Below are 25,928 nucleotides of genomic sequence, written 5' to 3'. Positions count from 1 at the left end.
CATGCAGGGCAGTCATGCAGTTATCCAATGATTCAATGATACGTTAGATCACATTAACTGTAGAACTGATCATATAGTGAGACATCTATAGTATCACCTTTCAGGATGACTGAATAGTTCAGTTCCTGTAAACTAGGAATGTTTAGATTCCATAAAACCAGTTCCACAACTGTGTCCAGATACAAAGTGTTATGTGTTACGGAAATGACAGGCTTTGACTGAGGCTTTAGCCGCAAAATATAATACTGGTACAGATGTAGGATCTTAATTTGATCACCCAAGGAAATTAAAAACTTTAAAAAGTCTTCTGGAGTTTGTAATTTCCACTTTGAAATTTCAGATTTGATTTTCCCTAACGGAATAATAATAATCCACATAATAATTCACATTTCCTGTTGCTGCAGGATTATTTTCCTTTTGTAGCAAACTGGCTCAAATTATGATCCTATACCTGTAGATGACATTTGACATACATCATCCAGTTTGTTAAATTAAATCTTTATTTCAATGCAATATTCAATAGAACAATTTACATTTACAGAAGGAACAGAGTTTAAATCAGTAACAATAACATCCTTACAAAGATTTTATAATTTCTTCACAGAAAATATATATACATTTCATCTGCATAGAGACTAGACTTCAAACAATATAAAACGGGGAAATGAAAGCATAAAGACCATCAAATAAGCTTGATAAACTACATCACAATAAACTACAGAAAATTGAATCATGATGATCAACAGACAATACCGGCAATTGTGCAGAGTTTTTCTAGTGTTGCTGTGTAGCTAATTCTCTACCAATAAAGTAGTTGTGGTTCTCAGCAGGTAATAGGCCCTTAACTGACAACACACAACTGAGTTTGATCTCTGTAGTGTAATGCATCATCCTGTGATGAATATGTAATATGACTTGGTGTTGTTAACAGTAATTCCTTAGTAACTTGTGAAGCTGAAATGGTTAATAAGAACATGATTCTGGTTGTTATTGCATATTTGAGATTGAAATCCATGGATCACTTACAAATAAACATCCATTTTCAAAAAATCAGCTACTAATATTTACAATAAAGCCAAACAAATAAAACACTGATTTAACTATGAATATCTCCTACGTTCTATAGCTACATTTCTAATCTACATACATGTGATAGAAATATATTTTACATTTCACCTGTTTACTTGTCCCTAAATTCATGTCCCGACCAAAAACAAAACAAAGAAACATCATGTATCATTATAGAACTTTACAGTCACTCTGAACTGCAATCTGTGGTACAAACAAAGGATAGTGAGACAATTCCAAGAGCTGAATATCTGACACCAATGTTTTTTTTGTAGGTCTCAGGGAATTTCAGCTACATGCTGTCTATGTTAAAATCTCTTCAGTAACTTTGGCATTATTTGTTTATGGGAATAATATAAAGGAGAAACTTCATGGCAAAACTAGCCTGAATGTTTTTTAATGTCTGTTTGAGCATTACATTTTTATACACAGGCTTGTTGTGTATTATACGTTTGTTGCACCTGAAAAGAGTCAAACTGTAAGGAAACCCTGAATACAAAAATGTACCCTTTGATGACATACAAATAATCCCCATATGACAGTACAACCTGTACATTGGCTGGCAGAGTGGTGATTTTCTATGACTTTGTCATGCATGTCCCATAAGTCTTTTCATTTGACGCTTTTTACATTTCACAAGACCATACACCTATTGGTTATTCTTTGGTCAAGCTACCACTTCAAGGGTTTCCTCAGGTAATCTAGCTGAATTTACCTATACATCAGATATTTGCTCAATGTTCCCCAAATAGGATGGGGATTGTTAACAGGTGAAGTGCAGTAAATCTGAAGGGATAAGATTTTGGTAATTTCTGATCCCTTAAAGGTATGGTTAGTGCTCCCATGTACGCGCCATTTTGTGCACTCCTGGTGAATTGTGATACGTCTGTGAAGATAAGACAGGAAAAGAAGATTATACTTCCACCTGTGTGCATCTGTGTACGTATGTGTGTGTGTGTGCATGCGTACGTGCATGTGTGTATGTCTGCATACTGTCCTCACCCTCATGGCTGAGGAGATCCAGGGTAGGAAGCGGGACACTCTGGTGTAGACGCCAGGCTTCTTGGCCATGGCACAGCCTGTTCCCCAGCTCACCACCCCCAGCAGGCGGTAACGGCTGGCCTTGGACAGGCAGTCCTCAGCCACAAACGGGCCCCCGCTGTCCCCCTGAGATTACAATATCATTCTCACTTGGGTGAATGGATTATCTAAATATTAAAAATGTCTCATGTAAAAGCTAGAATCTGGATAGAGAGCAATGGTACAACCTTACTCATATCCGGCACATTTATATGTCAATAGATGACGTTTGTAAGTGGAAGACAGAATATGGATGGAAGGTGTAATTTCTTGTTCAAGTTTATTAATTGACTGTCAGGGCAGGGGAATTAGATGTCACTATAGCTGGTTACCTGGCAGGCATCGGTACCACCCTTCTCAAAGCCAGCACAGAACATGCTGGTGGTGATCTGGTTGTCATAGTAATCAGGGGCGTTACAGACAGCGTCGTTGATGATCGGCACGTTAGCCTCCTGAAGAACGTCAGCAAGAGTCCCTAAGAGAGAAAGAGAGAGAGAGATAGAGAGAGAACGAGAGAGAGGGATAGAAAGAAAGCGAGGGAGAGAGAAAGAGAGAGATAGAGAGAGCGAGAGAGAGAGAGAGAGAGAGAGAGAGAGAGAGAGAGAGAGAGAGAGAGAGAGAGAGAAGCTGTTAATCCCTCCATACACATTAATGATGGAGTGATCTGACCACCATATCTGACCAAAAGATTGTTGATTCCTGGTCAATAGTGCTTGGCACATCTACACACTATGACACTGTCCCTGTTTACATATTCAAAGGTCATACAGAGAGAGAGCGGAGGGAGAGAAAGAAAGAGATAGGGAGAGGCTGTCTTGTCCAATGACAACAAGGATACACCTACTCTGTCTCTCTGTGGTTCCAGATTATGTTTTAAACCCAGCTCCTACAGTATCTGTCTCTGGGACCAGATTATGTTTTAAGCCCAGCTCCTACAGTATCTGTCTATGGGACCCGATTATGTTTTAAGCCCAGCTCCTACAGTATCTGTCTCTGGGACCAGATTATGTTTTAAACCCAGCTCCTACAGTATCTGTCTCTGGGACCAGATTATGTTTCAAGCCCAGCTCCTACAGTATCTGTCTCTGGGACCAGATTATGTTTTAAACCCAGCTCTTACAGTATCTGTCTCTGGGACCAGATTATGTTTTAAACCCAGCTCCTACAGTATCTGGCTCTGGAACCAGGTGATGTTTTAAGCCCAGCTCCTACAGTATCTGTCTCTGGAACCAGGTGATGTTTTAAGCCCATCTCCTACAGTATCTGTCTCTGGAACCAGGTAATGTTTTAAACCCAGTTCCTACCTCTCCCGAGTGGCGCAGTGGTCTAAGGCACTGCATCGCATTGCTAGCTGTGCCACTAGAGATCCTGGTTCAAATCCAGGCTCTGTTGTAGCTGGCTGTGACCGGGAGACCCATGGGGCGGCGCACAATTGGTCCAGGGTAGGGGAGGGACTGGCCGGCAGGGATGTAGCTCAGTTGGTAGAGCATGGTGTTTGCAATGCCAGGGTTGTGGGTTCGATTCCCACTGGGGGAATAAAAAATAATGTATGCACTAACTGTAAGTTGCTCTGGATAAGAGCGTCTGCTAAATGACTAAAATGTAATGTACAGTCTCTGGAACCAGGTGTTGTTTTAAGCCCAGCTCCTACAGTATCAGTCTCTGGGACCAGGTGATGTTTTAAGCCCAGCTCCTACAGTATCTGTCTCTGGAACCAGGTGATGTTTTAAGCCCAGCTCCTACAGTATCTGTCTCTGGGACCAGATTATATTTTAAACCCAGCTCCTACAGTATCTGTCTCTGGGACCAGATTATGTTTTAAGGCCAGCTCCTACAGTATCTGTCTCTGGGACCAGATTGTGTTTTAAACCCATCTCCTACAGTATCTGTCTCTGGGACCAGATTATGTTTTAAACCCAGCTCCTAAAGTATCTGTTTCTGGGACCAGATTATGTTTTAAGGCCAGCTCCAACAGTATCTGTCTCTGGGACCAGATTATGTTTTAAACCCAGCTCCTACAGTATCTGTCTCTGGGACCAGATTATGTTTTAAACCCAGCTCCAACAGTATCAGTCTAAGGTTCCAGATTATGTTTTAAACCCAGCTCCTACAGTATCTGGCTCTGGGTCCCGATTATGTTTTAAACCCAGCTCCTACAGTATCTGTATCTGGGACCAGATTATGTTTTAAACCCAGCTCCTACAGTATCTGTCTCTGGGACCAGGTTATGTTTTAAGGCCAGCTCCTACAGTGTCTGTCTCTGGGACCAGATTATATTTTAAGCCCAGCTCCTACAGTATCTGTCTCTGGGACCAGATTATATTTTAAGCCCAGCTCCTACAGTATCTGTCTCTGGGACCAGATTATGTTTTAAACCCAGCTCCTACAGTATCTGTATCTGGGACCAGATTATGTTTTAAACCCAGCTCCTACAGTATCTGTCTCTGGGACCAGGTTATGTTTTAAGGCCAGCTCCTACAGTGTCTGTCTCTGGGACCAGATTATATTTTAAGCCCAGCTCCTACAGTATCTGTCTCTGGGACCAGATTATATTTTAAGCCCAGCTCCTACAGTATCTGTCTCTGGGACCAGATTATGTTTTAAACCCAGCTCCTACAGTATCTGTTTCTGGGACCAGATTATGTTTTAAACCCAGCTCCTACAGTATCTGTCTCTGGGACCAGGTTATGTTTTAAGGCCAGCTCCTACAGTGTCTGTCTCTGGGACCAGATTATATTTTAAGCCCAGCTCCTACAGTATCTGTCTAAGGTTCCAGATTATGTTTTAAACTCAGCTCCTACAGTATCTGTCTCTGGGACCAGATTATGTTTTAAACCCAGCTCCTACAGTATCTGTCTCTGGGACCAGATTGTGTTTTAAACCCAGCTCCTACAGTATCTGGCTCTGGGTCCCGATTATGTTTTAAACCCAGCTCCTACAGTATCTGTCTGAGGGACCAGATTATGTTTTAAACCCAGCTCCTACAGTATCTGTATCTGGGACCAGATTATGTTTTAAACCCAGCTCCTACAGTATCTGTATCTGGGACCAGATTATGTTTTAAACCCAGCTCCTACAGTATCTGTCTCTGGGACCAGGTTATGTTTTAAGGCCAGCTCCTACAGTGTCTGTCTCTGGGACCAGATTATATTTTAAGCCCAGCTCCTACAGTATCTGTCTCTGGGACCCTATTATGTTTTAAGGCCAGCTCCAACAGTATCTGTCTCTGGGACCAGATTATGTTTTAAACCCAGCTCCTACAGTATCTGTCTCTGGGACCCGATTATGTTTTAAGGCCAGCTCCAACAGTATCTGTCTCTGGGACCAGATTATGTTTTAAACCCAGCTCCTAAAGTATCTGTTTCTGGGACCCGATTATATTTTAAACCCAGCTCCTACAGTATCTGTCTCTGGGACCAGATTATGTTTTAAACCCAGCTCCTACAGTATCTGTATCTGGGACCAGATTATGTTTTAAACCCAGCTCCTACAGTATCTGTCTCTGGGACCAGGTTATGTTTTAAGGCCAGCTCCTACAGTGTCTGTCTGTGGGACCAGATTATATTTTAAGCCCAGCTCCTACAGTATCTGTCTCTGGGACCAGATTGTGTTTTAAACCCATCTCCTACAGTATCTGTCTCTGGGACCAGATTATGTTTTAAACCCAGCTCCTACAGTATCTGTCTCTGGGACCAGATTATGTTTTAAGCCCAGCTCCTACAGTATCTGTCTCTGGACCAGATTGTGTTTTAAACCCAGCTCCTACAGTATTTGGCTCTGGGTCCCGATTATGTTTTAAACCCAGCTCCTACAGTATCTGTCTCTAGGACCAGATTATGTTTTAAACCCAGCTCCTACAGTATCTGTCTGAGGGACCAGATTATGTTTTAAACCCAGCTCCTACAGTATCTGTATCTGGGACCAGATTATGTTTTAAACACAGCTCCTACAGTATCTGTCTCTGGGACCAGGTTATGTTTTAAGGCCAGCTCCTACAGTGTCTGTCTCTGGGACCAGATTATATTTTAAGCCCAGCTCCAACAGTATCTGTCTCTGGGACCAGATTGTGTTTTAAACCCATCTCCTACAGTATCTGTCTCTGGGACCAGATTATGTTTTAAACCCAGCTCCTAAAGTATCTGTTTCTGGGACCCGATTATGTTTTAAGGCCAGCTCCAACAGTATCTGTTTCTGGGACCAGATTATGTTTTAAGGCCAGCTCCAACAGTATCTGTCTCTGGGACCAGATTATGTTTTAAACCCAGCTCCTACAGTATCTGTTTTTGGGACCAGATTATGTTTTAAACCTAGCTCCTACAGTATCAGTCTCTGGGACCAGGTGATGTTTTAAGGCCAGCTCCTACAGTATCTGGCTTTGGGACCAGATGTAAGTTTAAGGATGTAGAAGGTTACACAGTCACTCACCATAGTAACCTACATTTCCCCAGCCTGTCACTGTCCCCATCTGGCCGTCAATCAGGCGCTGGCCATAGTGGGGTAAGCACACTGGCTGGATGTAGTCTACAGAAAACAGAGGGTGAAGAGGAGGGAGAGAGAGATGAGATGAGATTGTAATTAATTGTATACTTGCAGAGAAATTGAGATTACTTGATGGCTTGTGTGTTGTATTCACTACGGACAATGTTAATCTTGTCCGGCTAATGTTGCATGTTCTCAATTTCCACACCAGTGTGTTATTTTATCATGTGAATAGTTGCAACTCTGTCCAACCACTAGATGTCAGACAAGGCCCAATACATCTGGCCTTGATAAACAACAGGAAGTTCACTGTAGTGCCTGCATAACAACTACATCCTAGAGCAGGGTTTCCCAAACTCGGGGGTGCACATTTTGTTTTTTGCCCTAGCACTACACAGCTGATTCAAATAATCAACTAATCATCAAGCTTTGATAATTTGAATCAGCCGTGTAGTGTTAAGGCAAAATCCAAAACGCTGTCGTAGAGAGTTTTCTCTCTCACATTATAACAATGTAATGTTTTTCTATGAACGTCCAGAGATTCCAGGAAAGGAAAAATTACAGTGAAACAGAGGCCAAACTATTCTGTCCGGTTCTGATATCATTGTTTTTTGTCCAGGCGACTGCAGGCAGGCAGTAAAGAGGGCCTTTGTTTGGAAGTCTGACTGGAAACCTGAACCCTGAGGAAGGGAATTACCATAGTGACTCGTCCCTCATTCTCTATCTCGCTTTATCGCTTTATCACTTCTCTCTACCCCCCCCCCCCCCTCTCTCTCTCTGTCTCTCTCTCTTTCTCTCCCTCTTCTACCTATAAGCACACTGTGGCTTCATCTGATGTACCTTGAAAAAGACCAACAAATCATCACAGTATAATAAGCTATAACAATATGGGCCCCCAATGTTTACCTGTGAAGTGAAGAGGCTGGGCCAGAGCCAGAACAGCGATGTCTCTGCTGTTGTCGTCTATGTTGGGGTCTACGAAGGGCAGGTAGCTGCTGTGGTACACCACAGTCTTTACCTCAAGAACCCTAACATTCTTATGGGTGAGCTTGTTGTAGATGGAGCCCAGTAACACCCTCCATCGAGACACCTGACGGTTCCTCCTGAGAGAGGACAAACAGAATCAATGAGAAGAAGTGTGTGTGTGTGAGAGAGAGAGAGAGAGAGATGGAGAGAGAGATGGAGAGAAAGATTCAGGGCGTACTCTGGGAAGCAGTGGGCTGCGCTGACGATCCAGCGGTCTGAGATGATGGAGCCTCCACACTGGTGCACCCCGTCATATTGCAGACTGACCTGCCACGGCCAGCTACCCTGCCTAGCATCCACACCACCCACTATACGGTCCTCTGTCAGACTACGCCTGCCACAGTCTAGACAGAGAGAAAGAGAGGGGAGGGAGAGATAGGGAGGAGAGAGAGATATGGATGGGGAGGGAGGAGGAGGAGAGAGTGGAAGGAAGAGAGAGAGATCGGGAGGGATGAGTAAAGAGAGATGCAGGAGAGAGAGAGAGTTAAGCCATCCTGTACAACTCTCAGGTTGCTTTTCATCACTTTGTGTAAAAAGTGTGTCATGGTGTCAGGACCAAACCAAAGCTCTCAGCAGTACCTACCTTGACAAAGCAGACTTAGAACCTGGCCACTTTCACAGCCACTGAAAAACAACAACAGCAACAACAGTCAGACACATCAGGCTGGAACCCTGAATTCCTGCTCTTCTCTCCTTTTCAGCCAGCTCTAGTTTAATAAACAAGGCCTTAAGATAATCATCTAGGACAGGGGTGTCAAACTCATTTTAGCTCAGGGGCCACATGGAGGAAAATCTATTCCCAAGTGGGCCGGACCGGAAAAATCATGGTATATATAACTTAAAAACAACAACTTCAGATTGTTTTCTTTGTTTTAATACGATCAACATACAACATAAAGCTGGAGCCTGAGGACAGTGTGTCCAAAATAGTACAAGCACAACATCACTATCAATCATAAAACACGTCAAGTTTATTTGAAAATTCTAAAAAAAAAGAACACACAAACACACAATGCCTCAGTGATTAACAGAACTGTTTCACAGATCACAGAACTATATCAGGGTGTCATTTCTCAGGCAGAAATGTAGATAAAAATAATGAAATCCTGTTCCCCAAACAAGTGCAAGAACCACAGAGTCAAGAATAGGTTAAATATACAAATAAAATAAAATCAATTAAAAACAATAGCACATCAACATAAAAACATATAAACATAAATCTGAAAGCGTTGCTCAAACTCCCGTAACAGTCCCGTTATTTTATCTTTGAACCGCTTCATGTCTGCCACATGTTGGGTCACGCACACATTTTTCAGACAGGGGAAGTGAGCTGCATCACCACCGGCAAGTTGCGTCTCCCACAATGACAGCTTCAACTTGAAAGAACGTATGCTGTCATAATACTGCGTGACAACTTTGTTGCGCCCTTGCAGCTGTTTGTTCAAGTTATTCAGGTGCTCTGTAACATCCACCATAAATGCAAGGTCCGGCATCCATTCTGCGGAATGAAATTCTAACACTGGTTTGCCCTTTTCTTCCATGAACTGTTCAATTTCTTCTCGTAAATCAAAGAAACGCCTCAGCACAGCACCTCGGCTTAACCATCTTACCTCAGTGTGGTATGGCAGGCCATAGATGTGGTCTTTCTCTCTGAGAAGGCTGTCAAACTGACGGTGATTCAGGCTTCTGGATCGGATGAAATTAACAGTTTGGATGACCACCTTCATGACGTTATCCATCTTTAATGACTTGCAACACAAAGCCTCCTGGTGCAAAATATAGTGAAAAGTCAAAAATCACGTCCTCCATTTGCAGATTGCACTTTCTCTCTGAACTTTGTCACAACGCCTGCTTTTTTTCCCCGATCATTGAGGGCGCACCATCTGTAGCCAGGCTGACAGCGCGGGACCAGTCCACTCCGACCCTGTCCAGCGCGCCGACGAGTGCGGTAAAAATATCAGCTGCTGTCGTTGTATCTGTCATCGGCACCAACTCCACGAACTCCTCGGTGACGGTCAATGTGTCATCAACTCCGCGGATGAAAAAATGGCCAGTTGTGCAACATCTGTAATGTCCGTGCTTTCATCAATTGCAACCAAAACGCAATAAATTACTTTACTTTTTGCTTCAACTGGCTGTCCAAATCCACTGAAAGATCGGAAATCCTGTCTGCAACTGTGTTTCTTGTCAGGCTGATATTTGCAAAAGCCTGCCGCTTTTCAGGGCACACAATCTCCGCTGCCTTCATCATGCATGTTTTTACAAATTCACCCTCACTAAATGGTTTTGAAGCCACTGCGATTTCATTAGCAATGAGGTAGCTAGCTTTCACTGCAGCGTCACTGATGTCTCGGCTGTGAGTAAACACAGACTGCTGTTTCTTCAGACCCGCCAACAGTTCATTCACCTTCTCTCATCTCCGCTGTCCTTGAAAGTTGTCATATTTGTCGGCATGAAGACTCACATAGTGGCGACGAAGGTTATATTCTTTCAGCACTGCAACATGCTCTGAACACACCAAACATACAGCTTTCCCATTCAATTCCGTGAATAAATAGGATGACCATTTTTCTTGGAACACTCTGCACTCTGCGTCCACTTTTCTCTTTTTTGACAGAGACATATTGGGGCAATGAGGGTGCCAAAGCACATAATGTTAAAAGTAGAAGCCGTAATAAATATCGCGGGCAAAACAAAGTAGCTCATTGGCTGCACGTGCTTGACCTACTTGCTCTGCCCCGGTATAAACAGTTTGCTTGCTTAACACAATTGCTATTGCGCCATCCAGTGGACGCAATTGGAACAGCAGTTTATTTTATTGAAAAATACTTTATACTTTACAAATATACTTTTTCTTTTTAAATCATCTCGCGGGCCGGATTAAACCCGTTTGCGGGCCTGATCCGGCCCGCGGGCCGTACGTTTGACACCCCTGATCTAGGAGATATAAGAGTGTTATAAGAATGTCTTACCAGGGATATAGAGACTCTTTGATCTTCTTGCCGTAGGTCAGCTCCTTCTCTTTGACACAGAAGACCTCCTCACGGTCGTTACTGCCTTCAGGGATACTGAACACTGAGTAATTCACCACGCTGGTGGGGACACAAAGCATGCATCTCTTTATTAAGGAGACTTCTATCACTGACAGATCAGTTGAAAGATCCCTGGCCTAAACCCGATTAAGTTACTTAGAGGTGCAGTATGTATAACCTTTTGGGTGACCCAACCAAATTCACATAGCATTGTGAGGTATATATCTGTCATTCTCATTGAAAGGAAGTAGGAGAAGCGGTAGATCCATTCTATATGCACTATTTTTATGCTTCCTGTCCTTAAGTTTAGTTTTCGCCTCTTTTTTTTCCTGCTTTGTACACCAGCTTCAAACAGCTGAAAATACAATTTATATATATTTTTTAAAATGTATTTCACAGCTGTTTAGATTATCTAAACTATACATTGCTTGTTTTGTGGCCATAAACTGAAATTAGGCAAACCATTACAATTTTAGCAACCAGGCAAGGGTGGAGCAATTTCTGTGCAGCCTTCTTGCATGGCATAGGGGTATCCTTTTATGATGCTGTAGATAGTGACTCCCACTTTTGTATTTAATCTAAAGCCTTTCATATCACAATCCATCAATCTCCTCACCTGACAAAGCCCATCTCCTCACAGCTTATGTTGGCCAGGAGCTGGTTGGCCTCTGAGGAACAGACGTGTCTCCACCGTCGCTGGGCCGAGTCAAACACCCGGAGACGTAGATCCGAGCTTGGATTGGAGTTCACCTGGACTGGGGTGGAGCAATGAAATACTAGATCAAACAAGCCCTTCTATCGATTCAGATACTATATGAGGTTGGCTTTGGTGAAGTGGTTTCCCTCTCACTTACCATCATATAATCCTGTGTCTTCTTCTCGGATACAAAACGTTACTAGGATTTGAAAAACAAAGAAACAAACAAAAGTCAACAACATGTAATATAAAACTGTAAAGTGCATACACACTCTGTTGATGAAACAGCAAACCTCACAGAGCCTGCAAACAAATCCACTGACTGCAATCAAACAATGTTGGTAATTTTTGTACCAAAGATGGAGGATAAATTAAGATAGTTCATTCAGGTTGTTTACCATTGAAATAAATTGTCAGTTCCTGTCTACTTAAGGGGGTGGCTCTCCCATAGACACCAATGTGATAGCAGCTGGTTCTGGTGTACTTAGTTAATTGACTTCCATTGAAACAGAAAAAAAATGAGGGAGTGGGATGTCTCGCTTCCTCTTCCGTCTCTGTCTGTACTATGGAAAAACTAAAACTACATTACCCATAAAGCACTGCACATTGCCAAAAGGTACACATCACTACTATGTGAGAGCAGAAGCAGAGGTCTCTCACCTACAGCCCAGACAGCAGCTCCAATCCCCCCCAGTAGCACCACGGTCAGACACACGCCCGCCACGCGACATGGGGTCAGGAAGGTCACCCCCGCGCTTCCCGGGAGAGAAATCCCCGGACTTCCTGTAAAAGACAACACACACAACAAAAACATACCATTACGTTCAGCTTCACACTGAGGGTCGTCTGGCCCAGGGGTGTGAAGGTGAACGGCAAGGCACTGGAATGACGAACCACCCTTGCTGTCTCTGCCTGGCGGGCTTCCCTCTCTCCACTGGGATTCTCTGCCTCTGACCCAATTACGGGGGCTGAGTCACTGGCTTGCTTGCGCTCTCCCATTCCGTCCCTAGGAGGGGTGCATCACATCGTGCCAGGCTTTTTTCGCTATACTCGACCTGAGTGGGTTGAGTCACTGACGTGATCTTTCTGTCCGGTTTTGCGCCCCCTCGGGCTCGTGCGGTGAGTGAGATCTTCGTGGGCTACACTCGGCCTTGTCTCAGGGTAGTAAGTTAGTGGTCTGTTGATATCCCTTTGGTGGTATGGGGGCTGTGCTTTGGCAAAGTGGGTGGGGTAATATCCTGCCTGGTTGGAGTTGTCCGGGGGTAACTTTGGAAAGGGCCACAGTGAACGTTTGAACATCTTGAAGAAGAAAAGTGTTTTAATCAGATAGGTGAAAAGGAAAAGAGAGTGCCATAATAACACACTGGCACATTGAAAAAGTACAAATGAATAGGATCAATAGTCCAAAGTCTGCTCCATTTCCATAGAGCTAAAACAAACTGCAGGCTTGATTTCAGTGCCATCTCGAGCCCCAACAAATTGTCACTGTGTCCCTAGCTAGAACACAAGGTTGGGCAGAATGAGAGGTCAGTTCATTACATTAAATTACTGATGATGATGAAAGGTCCATGAACTGACCAGTCACTAACTTTTAAAGTTTGGTTGAACCAAAACAAAGCCACACTTGATTATTCAACCACCGTTTACAACTTACGTCACACGTGTGAGACACACTAATGCACCGCACACACACACACACACACACACACACACACACACACACACACACACACACACAATCCTACTTTCCCTAAACCCTAACCCTAAACCTAACCCTAACCTTAACCCTAACCTTAACACCAAAACACTAACCCTAAAACTAAACCTAACCCTAACTCCTAACCCCTAACCGTAATTCTAACCCTAACCCTAATTTTAACGCTAATCCTAAATCTAACCCCTAAGCCTACAAAAGCCTTTTTCCTTGTGGGGACCGGCGAAATGTCCCCACTTGTCCGGATTTTCCTTGTTTTACTATCCTTGTGAGGACTTCACGTCCCCACAAGGATAGTAAAACCAAACACACACACACACAGGTAACATGCGTACATCTGCTGTGTTTGCAGGCAGGTAGCTGAGGCGCAGAGAGTGGAGTTTTGGAGTGATCATTAACCGTGCAGGCCGGCCAGCCAGCTTCAGCCTGTGTGGAGACCTGCCACACACCAGACCAGCCCAGCAGAGCAGACCAGCAGAAACACTGAGTGACTGACTGACTGCAAGGCATGATAAGCTCCTGACTCAGCGCAAACAAACACACAGTCTGTGTGTGGATCCAACTCACGTCTAACACACGTGTAGGTAATACACAGGTCTATAAATCTGTTATTACTTTGTAGGTATACACAAGTCTTTATGTATGCTATAGGGCCAAGACGTTTTACTGATCTGGTCACGTGGCCCTAGCTATGTGGGCAATACACTAGTCTGACGGACACTTAGGAACAATCTCCTACATACAAACATCAATACATGCCCAATAGTGAAGACATTATTCAACCATTCGACACCAACAACACAAACAGTTGCACTATATTTAACATTTTAAATTTTAGTCATTTATCAGATGCTCTTATCCAGAGCGACTTAGGGTTAAATGCCTTGCTCAAGGGCACAGACAGATTTTTCACCTAGTCGGCTCGGGGATTTGAACTAGCGGCATTTTGGTTACCAATGCTCTTAACCGCTAGGCTACCTGCCGCCCACTACCTGGATCACCATAGCTAGCTGTAGAAGAAGAGCCTGCCGGATGAGCATGTTTCTTATCAATAACATAACACTTTTTCCCGTTATACCTTATGCAGGGAAACAAGCGTCAACCTGATACTCCTGATACCAATTAAAAGAGAGGAAAATCAACATTGCACACAAATGAGGGAGACTCAAATTCAGGGAGAAAACACTGGGGGTCCTGTAAGGCCATGGGGTCTGCCGTCTGTACGCACTACCTCAGGATATGGGCACAGTTTACAGGCAGCTGATGGCTCTTCATAGAGTGATGGGGTAATCCTCCACTTTTTTCCCTTACTCACCACTGTCTATCAGTGTGGAACATCCATCAACAATAAGATACATGGGTTTTTACTGAGATAGCGTTAAAATAATAACATCAAGTACTGTCACTATTTAACACAGTGAAAATGAAGATGTAAAAATGTATCCTGAATTTGTAGGCTTTTGTATACTGTACGGTTTTTAAAACACACAGTTGACCTGCATAACATACAGTGAAGCTCTGTTAGTGTGATGACTGTACATTATATACTAAAATTGACTATTTTCAAACAATAACAGCAGTTTTGGTGCAGTCACCTATGGCAACCCCAGAGAACCCTGACTCAGCACATGTTATAGGCTGCTGATTCAAGGACTTTTCCAGACATTAGTCTGGAGCCATAAGATACACTGGCTCATGGGTGTGCTGGATTTTGGTCCAGCCAGCACTAACACACATGAGGACCATGATTAGTTGATTGTTTGAAACAGGTATGGGCTAGAGCAAAACCCTGCACACCCAGTCACGTTGCAGAACCGGATTTGGAGAACCCTGCAATACAGATTTAAATTAGAACATTCCTTCTCCGTACAAAAGCGATTCTCAACCTTGTTGATTTTGAGGAGACATTCTACTTCTAACAAAAACTTTCCACGACCACAAAACCCATCCCAAACCCATCCACCTATGTCACGTGAGGCTGTATCAGTACATTAATGTGTTACTGTTCCTGCCCAGGACTCTCTGTAATGACAGGGGTGAGGAAGGGACCACATATCTTTTTGACATAAGCAGACCTTGTCTAAGCGCTGACTTTATCTCAGGCCAGTCTCCCTTCCAGTGTTCCAGCTGCTGGTTCCAGGAAAGCTCCACATTTCCTAAACCCACTCCAGTGGATCCTGGAGTCACAGGCCTGGAGCTGGAGAACAAGCCCTGCTATTGTTTTAGCCTCTACCTGAGTACACTCTGTGTGTAGGGAAATACATGTCTCCTTAACTGAAGGGAGATACTTCTATAAGGTGAAAGGCCTAGTTCATTCCCTTGTGTCTCTCTCAGGAAGAAGGTATTCTGCCTCATTTCACAATAGAAAGAACATTTCATAAAGCTACATCTGTTTCAGAACTGTGACTGTCCACTACATGAAGTAACTAAAATGTCTCACACATCAAGAGTCATGGAATGCCACAGACCAGCAGTTTCAGCAACTAAACCACAGATAGAAACCACAGTGTTTTACACATGAGCCCACAACTCAACCCAGACCAAAACGAAACCAGACCACACAACAATCACCAGTCATGCTGTAACTGTTTCTGCTAGAAGGAGACTGAGATGTTGTTCATTGGATGGTGACTCAGGTTTGACAATGGCTTTACATTGAAACATAGAAATGTCAGAGAGTCCTGGTGAGCATCTCTCTACAAGACACACGGAAGTGTCCATGCTTGAGAATTCAGGAGTACTTCTAATTCTCCAAATTAAAAGCCACACAATCAATGATGCTATGTCTGGTAAAACGCCAACAGCATAACTGTGGTCTAAAAAATATGTTAAACTCAAGATAACTGTACCCTTGTTATTACCACTGTTTTGATTATTTATCAGTACATACAGGTATAGCTTTCAAAATATTGAGTAAAGATCATGATTGGGACCACCTACTACTAGTGATAATTAGATAACAGAAATACTGATATGAGCAGTCAAAAAACATTTCACAAGGTTGATGAGGTTCCAAGCTAGGTACACTTGGGCCCTTATCACATCTGTCATTCCCTAAACATAATCACACAAGACATTACAGTGTCATAAAGATAGAGAGTTGTTAAATAAGGTTTATGGTCTGCCACTACAACTGAAGGAGAGACAGCTGAGAAGTCCAAAAGGAACAGTAAAATGAAGTGAATGCTAGAACCCACTGGATTTAGTAAACATTGTTAAATGAGTGATAATGGTGAAGGATAACGTTCTCCATTCTGAAAGAACTCTAGACCCCCCAATTAGATAATAAAAGAGGTTCCTTGTGTTATAGATAATAATAAATACTCAAAGTTTTTGCTAAACAGAATCAAAGACGCATTGATAAAGTATCACTGCACTCTTATTGGCTGTCCCCATAGGAGAACCCTTTTAGGTTCCAGGTAGAACCCTTTTTGCTTCCAGGTAGAACACTTTTGGGTTCCATGTAGAACCCTCTGGGGAAAGATTTCTACATAGAACCCAATAGGGTTCTACCTGGAACCAACAGGGTTCACCTGGAACCAAAAAGGGTTCTTCAACACGTTCCCCTATGGGGACAGCCGAATAACCCTTGTAGTTTCTAGATAGCACCTTTTTTTCTAAGAGTGTGTGTCCTTTAATGAAAGCTAAATGATTTGAAACATCTTTGGCAAAAACAGACTGTATGAAAAAAGCCATATTTAAAAGGTTCCTAATCTAGATCACAAACTCAACACCACAAAAGGTAGCTTACCCCATCAAACAGCAAGCAGTGGCCAGTTCTATTAATCTTTAACACTGAGTTCTTCTGATGTCTGATGTCAAATATAGAGGGAAAAAAATGTGGCAAGCACAATGTCTGGATGTGTGTGGAACACTCACCGTTCTTTTTCTCAGTCATTTTTCCTCGCTCAAAAGTACAAAATAAAAAGAGGTAGCTGAAGTTCAGAGTGGCCCTCCTTCACAGCTCCTGTGGTGGTCAACTTGCCACCCAGTCTTATTCCCAGCCTGTATAAAAAGATAGAGCAGAACATGAACGTTAATAAACTGTTAGACTGGAGAGAGGTGGGTTAAACAAGTTAAATAAACCAAAGGGCAAAGTGAGTTGTTTTGAGCAGATTTGACTAATAGTCCAGGCTGAAGGGGAAATTGTTATTTTCTATGGAATAAATGTGTAATAAACATGTCTCTACTAATGAGTGGTACCTATATTGTCATTTACCACAGAATTAGGATATGCTGTTTCTCCCCAGTGTGCATACTAGCTAGCTACCAATAGTCCTACCATTCAGCATAGAATAATTAGGCCTACATCCCTTTTATATCGATAAACTCACCCTGAGATGTGAACACTGGACAGAATGTAACTGTTACTTTTCCATAGGTATTTTCATGATAAAAAACAACTCACATGCTTTCAAATTACAGAGTATTAGGTTACTCAAAATCCACACCATTCTCAGAGCACTCACCTCTCTTTTGCAACAGGTGTTTGACTGCTTGTCAAAAATGAAGTTACAATCTCAGCGATTACTCTCGATGCTCACTGTTCCCTCCGGGGTAGCAGTATGAATAGGCTGTCATGGATATTCCCAATACTTCGACAAGTGGTTGTATGGCTACAAAGAGTACGAAAAAAACTTTCCCCCCTTCTGCGAAAGAAAACCGTTCTCCGTTCAAAACTAAAACTAAAATATAATTTCCGATAGATAAAACGTGTAGCTATCAATGTATTTACACAGTTGTTTTTTCTGTAAAAACAGGACCGCTCAGCAGTTCGACTAGTTCAACTCCCGGTTCTGCGCTCATAGCATTTTAGAAACAGCCAAGTAACATACATGTGACGTCATGAGATATCGGTCAAATGGCACCTGCAGAGCAGAGCACAGGTTTAAAGCCCTTTGTTTTTAAAGACCATGGTTAATCAAGTGTAACTGTTAACAACCCCTTCAATTGATTTATCGTTTCCTAGTTTCAAATGTATGTGTTAAGTTCAGGTAATGTTCCAGGTGCAATAGACCAAAGTGCATTGAAGTTGAGGCATGGGTTGGCCAGTTCTAGGCTTACACCATGCCACAGGTTGGTCCAGGTTGGTCCATGCAACATTAATGTCTAAACTATAGGGTGTACACAAGGGGTTGGGATAAGATTGGAGCTAGACAGGTCTGTAGGTAGAACGGTCAGAGGTAAACGCATAGATCTGCATATACTGGATGCTCATTGTAAACAAGGTCTAAATAGACAGAACCAAAAAACAAGCTCTGTCTTGTTTAGAGACAGTGACATTAAAAGCCAGCAACAGTGCCTTGGCTTTTTGTTGCAGGCTTATAATGTCACTGCTTTTCTCAATGTCCTTGACCAGTTCCTAGTTAAGTAAAAGAGAAGTGAGTGAGCGAACAGACAGACAGAAAGACAGACGCGGTCGAGGTCTTCGCTGCTAATGTAAAGGAGTACAGTGAGTAAGGGAGTGGAGGAGCGTCAGAGATGGCTTTGGGAGTCTTCCAGACTGGCTGGATGAGGCTTCTCTCACTTATCCTGCAAGGTAAAACTGACATCATATTCATCATTATCATACGGAACACACTTTTATCATGGTATGTGAATAGACATACAAAGTATTGTATTGTAAATCATATTCATTCATTTCTTGAATCCCAGGCTGCTGTGTGGGTGTCCTCTGTAGTGACTGGGCTGTGCGTGTCCCCTCCACTCCCCTGTGTGCCGTGGCCGGCTCGTCTGTGGTCCTCCCCTGCTTCTACGACTACCCTCAGCCCTACAGGGTGCTGTTTGAGATGTGGTGCCGGGACCAGAGCCGCTGCATCACCCCCAGGTATGTGTACCATAGCCAGGGTATCTTCCCTGAGCCAGCCTCCCAGGGCAGGGTGGAGTACCTGGGGAAGGAAGGAACCAGGAACTGCTCCCTGAGGATCTCTGATCTGAGGAAGTCTGATAGCGGGACATACAGTGGGGAAAAAAAGTATTTAGTCAGCCACCAATTGTGCAAGTTCTCCCACTTAAAAAGATGAGAGAGGCCTGTAATTTTCATCATAGGTACACGTCAACTATGACAGACAAAATGATTTTTTTTTCTCCAGAAAATCACATTGTAGGATTTTTTATGAATTTATTTGCAAATTATGGTGGAAAATAAGTTTTTGGTCAATAACAAAAGTTTCTCAATACTTTGTTATATACCCTTTGTTGACAATGACACAGGTCAAACGTTTTCTGTAAGTCTTCACAAGGTTTTCACACACTGTTGCTGGTATTTTGGCCCATTCCTCCATGCAGATCTCCTCTAGAGCAGTGATGTTTTGGGGCTGTCGCTGGGCAACACGGACTTTCAACTTCCTCCAAAGATTTTCTATGGGGTTGAGATCTGGAGACTGGCTAGGCCACTCCAGGACCTTGAAATGCTTCTTACGAAGCCACTCCTTCATTGCCCGGGCGGTGTGTTTGGGATCATTGTCATGCTGAAAGACCCAGCCACGTTTCATCTTCAATGCCCTTGCTGATGGAAGGAGGTTTTCACTCAAAATCTCACGATACATGGCCCCATTCATTCTTTCCTTTACACGGATCAGTCGTCCTGGTCCCTTTGCAGAAAAACAGCCCCAAAGCATGATGTTTCCACCCCCATGCTTCACAGTAGGTATGGTGTTCTTTGGATGCAACTCAGCATTCTTTGTCCTCCAAACACGACGAGTTGAGTTTTTACCAAAAAGTTCTATTTTGGTTTCATCTGACCATATGACATTCTCCCAATCCTCTTCTGGATCATCCAAATGCACTCTAGCAAACTTCAGACGGGCCTGGACATGTACTGGCTTAAGCAGGGGGACACATCTGGCACTGCAGGATTTGAGTCCCTGGCGGCGTAGTGTGTTACTGATGGTAGGCTTTGCTACTTTGGTCCCAGCTCTCTGCAGGTCATTCACTAGGTCCCCCCGTGTGGTTCTGGGATTTTTGCTCACCATTCTTGTGATCATTTTGACCCCATGGGGTGAGATCTTGCGTGGAGCCCCAGATCGAGGGGAGATTATCAGTGGTCTTGTATGTCTTCCATTTCCTAATAATTGCTCCCACAGTTGATTTCTTCAAACCAAGCTGCTTACCTATTGCAGATTCAGTCTTCCCAGCCTGGTGCAGGTCTACAATTTTGTTTCTGGTGTCCTTTGACAGCTCTTTGGTCTTGGCCATAGTGGAGTTTGGAGTGTGACTGTTTGAGGTTGTGGACAGGTGTCTTTTATACTGATAACAAGTTCAAACAGGTGCCATTAATACAGGTAACGAGTGGAGGACAGAGGAGTCTCTTAAAGAAGAAGTTACAGGTCTGTGAGAGCCAGAAATCTTGCTTGTTTGTAGGTGACCAAATACTTATTTTCCACCATAATTTACAAATAAATTCATTAAAAATCCTACAATGTGATTTTCAGGATTTTTTTCTTCTCAATTTGTCTGTCATAGTTGACGTGTACCTATGATGAAAATTACAGGCCTCTCTCATCTTTTTAAGTGGGAGAACTTGCACAATTGGTGGCTGACTAAATACTTTTTCCCCCCACTGTATGTATTCTACTTTATCACCAACCACCCAGTGGAGAAGCCTCCTGGACAGCCTGGAGTAACCCTGCTAGTGTCTGGTAAGACCACAGTGCTTATTATATGTTTTTTTGACATATATTTTGTGTAAATGTTCTTGTGTAAATATGTCTTGTGGTCAGTGATTATATGTAGATAGCAACTGAGCAGTGGCGATTTAATAAAGCCGCATTGAGTTAATAAAGCCGCATACATACAGTTGAAGTCGGAAGTTTACATACACTTAGGTTGGAGTCATTAAAACTCGTTTTTCAACCACTCCACAAATGTCTTGTTAACAAACTATAGTTTTGGCAAGTCGGTTAGGACATCTACTTTGTGCATGACACAAGTAATTTTTCCAACAACTGTTTACAGACAGATTATTTCACTTATAATTCACTGTATCACAATTCCAGTGGGTCAGAAGTTTACATACACTAAGTTGACTGTGCCTATAAAAAGCTTGGAAAATTCCAGAAAATGATATCATGGCTTTAGAAGCTTCTGATAGGCTAATTGACATCATTTGGGTCAATTGGAGGTGTTCCTGTGGATGTATTTCAAGGCCTACCTTCAAACTCAGTGCCTCTTTGCTTGACATGAGAAAATCTAAAGAAATCAGCCAAGACCTCAGAAAGAAAATTGTAGACCTCAACAAGTCTGGTTCATCCTTGGGAGCAATTTCCAAATGCCTGAAGGTACCACGTTCATCTGTACAAACAATAGTACGCAACTATAAACACCATGGGACCACGCAGACGTCATACCGCTCAGGATGGAGACGCATTCTGTGTCCGAGAAATGAACGTACTTTGGGGGGGGGGCCGAAGAACACCATCCCAACCGTGAAGCACGGGGGTGGCAGCATCATGCTGTGGGGGTGCTTTGCTGCAGGAGGGACTGGTGCACTTCACAAAATAGATGACATCATGAGGAAGGAAAATTATGTGGATATATTGAAGCAACATCTCAAGACATCAGTCAGGAAATTAAAGCTTGGTCGCAAATGGGTCTTCCAAATCGACAATGACCCCAAGCATAATTCCAAAGTTGTGGCAAAATGGCTTAAGGACAACAAAGTCAAGGTATTGGAGTGGCCATCACAAAGCCCTGACCTCAATCCTATACAACATTTGTGGGCAGAACTGAAAAAGTGTGTGCGAGCAAGGAGGCCTACAAACCTGACTCAGTTACACCAGCTCTGTCAGGAGGAATGGGCCAAAATTCACCCAACTTATTGTGGGAAGCTTGTGTAAGGCTACCCAAAATGTTTGACCCAAGATAAACAATTTAAAGGCAATGCTACCAAATACTAATTGAGTGTATGTAAACTTCTGACCCACTGGGAATGTGATGAAAGAAATAAAAGCTGAAATAAATAATTCTCTCTACTATTATTATGACATTTCACATTCTTAAAATAAAGTGGTGATCCTAACTGACCTAAGACAGGGAATTTTTACTAGGATTAAATGTCAGGAATTGTGAAAAACTGAGTTTAAATGTATTTGGCTAAGGTGTATGTAAACTTCCAACTTCAACTGTACATGGTCTCTTTTTTGCTTTCTTGAGTAATGCAGCTCCAAAATGCAGGTGTTTCAGCCTAGCTCAGTACTTTCTGTGGTGGTGGGGCAGACAGCGGAAAATACAGTGCGTAGGGGTTGGTAATGTTCTCTAGTTGCGCCGTGATTGCCTCAGTGTTTTGTCACCCATGGTGAAACTACATCACAGCAAATCTACAGGGGAGAGCTCGAAAATTCAAGCCCCTTAAATTTACATTAGAAGTGCCCATCCAAGAAGGCTCAAGTTCATTGGCTACAGATAAAATGATGTCAAATAAAAAAATTTCTATGGAAGCTTTGATTGGACTGATCATGTCAACATCATACTTTCAAAATCTTAGCTAGCAAGCTAGATAAGCAGTCATCGTCATGAATCAAGTCGACAATCTACTGGCAAGTCCTTTTCAAAATGAAGAGAAATTATATATAAAACGTACCGGTGCTCATCGGCCATTGGACATAAACATAACAAGTTGGAAATTGCAAATTCAACAATGAGTGGTTTGGAAGGAATTAGTGGCTAACTGTAAGCATTGCAAAGCAATCACTAGCCTGCTATTCAGTGGAGAGGGTGTATGGTTCAAGTCTGAGTTTAAAGGTCTCTTTTCCAAGCTTAAAAGGATAAACATTCACATGGAACACCATGGGCCAGAAAAGGTTGAATACATTGGCCATGCTGTCAATCCAGCATGACTTCTGCCGCGTTCAAAACAACTGGAAACTCGGAACTGGGAAATCTCAGACTTCAGTGAGTTCAAGACAACTGGGAACTCTGAAAAAAACGAGCTCCGACTGGGAAAATACGCTTTCAACGGTCATCCAACTCGGAAATCCAAGTCGGGAACTCGGGCCTCTTTCTAGAGCTCCAACCTGAAGATCACTGACGTCATGATTCGACACTTTTTTCAAAGTGTATGTTGTGTAGTAAGCTGTTAGTAGCCCATGTTCCTCACCCTAATAATTTGGTCCCTTTCCCCCACATAACTTAGCCTACTGTTCTGATTTGGTGGTGCACATGTAGCATATAGCATATTTTAGAGAAATGTCATCATCAAATATTGTAAGAGCTTTCATTGTCTGCTTATATGCCCCCTTTATTTATCCTACAGTTCTGACTTGGTGTACAGGGAGAATACTGTCAGAATGGCCCATGTTCTGAATTCTGTTACTGTACATTTCAAAAGTGCTGAACAAATAGTTATATTGACTACGTCCATCTTAGCTCGCTCATTAATGTCTTAATCGAAATTACGGATTGCCTCTTATCCACTCATCGTTCACTTATGCCATAGTTTGTAGATCTCAAATGTCAGTAGAAACCACATTTGTTTAAGCAAGTCAGCCATATCAGCTATGTTTTTTAAAAAGGCAGTAAATTAGGCTGAATGAGCTGTTTCGCTGCCAAACAACGGCTCCGCTGATAGCCAGGTGTAGCGGTGGTAAGGATTCACTCCATGGTGCTGAAAATAAATCTCTGCTGTTGGGACAGCTTTATGTAGGCCCTAACAGTTTGTGGGCACCGTTTGTCATCGTTATAGTGCAATTAATGTATTGTTTAGTGTTGTGTTGTGTAGTGCATAAAAAAAAGAGGTTGCCCTCTGTAGCTCAGTTGGTAGAGCATGGCGTTTGCAACGCCAGGGTTGTGGGTTCGATTCCCACGGGGGGCCAGTATGAAAATGTATGCACTCACTAACTGTAAGTCGCTCTGGATAAGAGCGTCTGCTAAATGACGTAAATGTAAAATGTTGAGTTTGCCCCACCAAGATTTACATGCTAAAATCACCACTGCAACTGACATACTATATGATAAAGGAGGGATGCTGTAACTGCATTGTTATATGTTCAAAACACAAACATTTAATATCAGCATTCGAGGTTGTTTCCTGTACATACATTTAGTGTGTAACTATTTGACTCATGAGAATAGGAGAGCTGTTAAAGATGTGGTCAGCTTCCAGCTTGTCTGCACAGAGATCAGGTCTGACCACAAGCCTCAGAGGTTGGACTGAAATTGATGTCACCGTAATTTCTGAGTCACTCTGAGGAGAGGAGCCATTGCTTCCTCTTTTCAGTATGATTACATGATTCAGAGAGTCTCATAGTGTTCTTACACTTCCTCTGGAAGTTTGTCAATGTCTCAATATTTACTCATTTTCTCATTTACTTACTGAAAGTCTCTCGGAGTAATAGTGACAGTGCTATTGATATCTGTATGTACAGTACCAGCTGTTGACAACAACAGTGAGAGTTCTTTTGTAACTAAGAGGTTATTACACTTTAAAACCTGATGGTATGGTGGCATGTCCTACGACCACAACGACTGTATGCAAAAATTGCGAAATTATAGCAGAAAGTCACATGGTCTTGACTGTCAGCTTGGAATTGTTTATTTGGGTGACCACCCGCCCCCAATACCCAGACAACCATCACTACAAACACAGCAACAACATATGGATATACGCTTCAGTGTATTTACATTTAAAACAGGATAAGAGAAATAGTCTGATGATAAAAAGGCTTGTGTCTCTCTGATCTGTGTGCCCTTCGCCTGTTATCTGTCTGGTATGTCTTATTGCTTACACATCTCTTGTCTACTTTCAGATCATTCCAGTGAAGTAGCAGTGTCCCTCAGTCCCTCTGGTGATGTTGTTGAGGGCAGCTCAGTGACGTTATTCTGCTGTAGTACTGCCCACCCTCCAGTGGAGAGCTACACCTGGTACAAGACTGGAGGCTACACGGCTGGTGATAAGAGACAGACGATGACCATCACCAACATCAGCGCAACAGACAGTGGAAACTACTACTGTGAGGCCCTGACCACCAATAGACCGCTCCACTCCTCAGCGTTGTCTATTCATGTCCAGTGTAAGTACTTTAAAATCCCAATCACAGAGACAATGAATGAATCAGTAACACTGTTTGTCATGAGTTTTTTGGGATCCACTTAGACAGGGAAGTATGTACCAGACATCTCTCATTGTTACCCAAATATAGGAAACCATACTGTAAAAGTAGCTTCTTTCTTCTTTTTTTTTCTTCTTTTTTTGTTTGTTTTACCTTTCTCTGCCTTCAGATGCTCCAAAGCACACATCAGTGTCAGTCAATCCTTTTGGGGAGGTAGTGATGGGCAGCTCTGTGACTCTGACCTGCAGCAGTGATGCCAACCCTGCAGTAGAGCGTTACACCTGGCTTCAGAGGACAAAATCCCAAGCTTCACTGAGAGGGTCAGGGCAGAGTTACAGCATCACTAACATCAGCTATGAGGACAGTGGGAAGTACTGCTGTGTAGCGGTGAACAAGCATAGATCACAGAGCTCTACTGTTACCATGACTGTGGGGAAAAGTAGGTGCAAGGGGATGCATTGAAAATATACAGTATGTTTCCTGTTCTAGTCTAGTCTGTAATATAACATCAAGATTATGCCACCTGTTATTGTAAATTTGCCATTGAAACAAATGACAGTATGTACACCAGTGTGAAGCTATCCCTGGCCTATAGAGCTCACAGTAGTTTCTTCTCTGCAGTAAATGGTCTGTCCCCCATACTGTGGGGGTTGGTGACAGTGGGGATCCCCATCACTCTGACACTGATCATCATTATAACAGTGGTTTGCATTAGGAGGTGAGTGAAAAAGTTACAATACGTTTAAGAGTAAATATTACAGTGATGTGATCTGTAATCTCTTTAG

General features: G+C 42.8%; 2 protein-coding genes across 2 annotated transcripts; one reads left to right on the top strand and one right to left on the bottom strand.

Annotated features, from left to right (window-relative positions):
- Positions 1 to 479: 479 nt before the first annotated feature.
- On the bottom strand, positions 480 to 17,909 carry LOC121543056 (serine protease hepsin-like). Its single transcript, XM_041852750.2, has 13 exons — positions 17,566 to 17,909; positions 16,976 to 17,101; positions 12,043 to 12,165; positions 11,540 to 11,581; positions 11,302 to 11,440; positions 10,626 to 10,745; positions 8,237 to 8,277; positions 7,832 to 7,997; positions 7,534 to 7,730; positions 6,574 to 6,669; positions 2,481 to 2,623; positions 2,071 to 2,235; positions 480 to 1,954 (listed from the first exon to the last, which is right to left on the bottom strand). The coding sequence occupies exons 2-13, from the start codon at positions 16,992 to 16,994 to the stop codon at positions 1,901 to 1,903; spliced, it is 1,305 nt and encodes a 434-aa protein (XP_041708684.1). The 5' UTR covers positions 16,995 to 17,101; positions 17,566 to 17,909; the 3' UTR covers positions 480 to 1,900.
- Positions 17,910 to 20,669: 2,760 nt separating this feature from the next.
- On the top strand, positions 20,670 to 25,605 carry LOC123483248 (B-cell receptor CD22-like). Its single transcript, XM_045212817.1, has 3 exons — positions 20,670 to 20,736; positions 24,841 to 25,104; positions 25,313 to 25,605. The coding sequence occupies exons 2-3, from the start codon at positions 24,999 to 25,001 to the stop codon at positions 25,603 to 25,605; spliced, it is 399 nt and encodes a 132-aa protein (XP_045068752.1). The 5' UTR covers positions 20,670 to 20,736; positions 24,841 to 24,998.
- The last annotated feature ends 323 nt before the right edge of the window (positions 25,606 to 25,928 follow it).

The sequence above is a fragment of the Coregonus clupeaformis genome, unplaced genomic scaffold, assembly GCF_020615455.1.
Source record: "Coregonus clupeaformis isolate EN_2021a unplaced genomic scaffold, ASM2061545v1 scaf0053, whole genome shotgun sequence".
In the NCBI taxonomy this organism is placed as follows: Eukaryota; Metazoa; Chordata; class Actinopteri; order Salmoniformes; family Salmonidae; genus Coregonus; species Coregonus clupeaformis.
The sequence above is the reverse complement of the archived record's forward strand: the minus strand, read 5'-3'. Positions and strand labels throughout refer to the sequence as shown.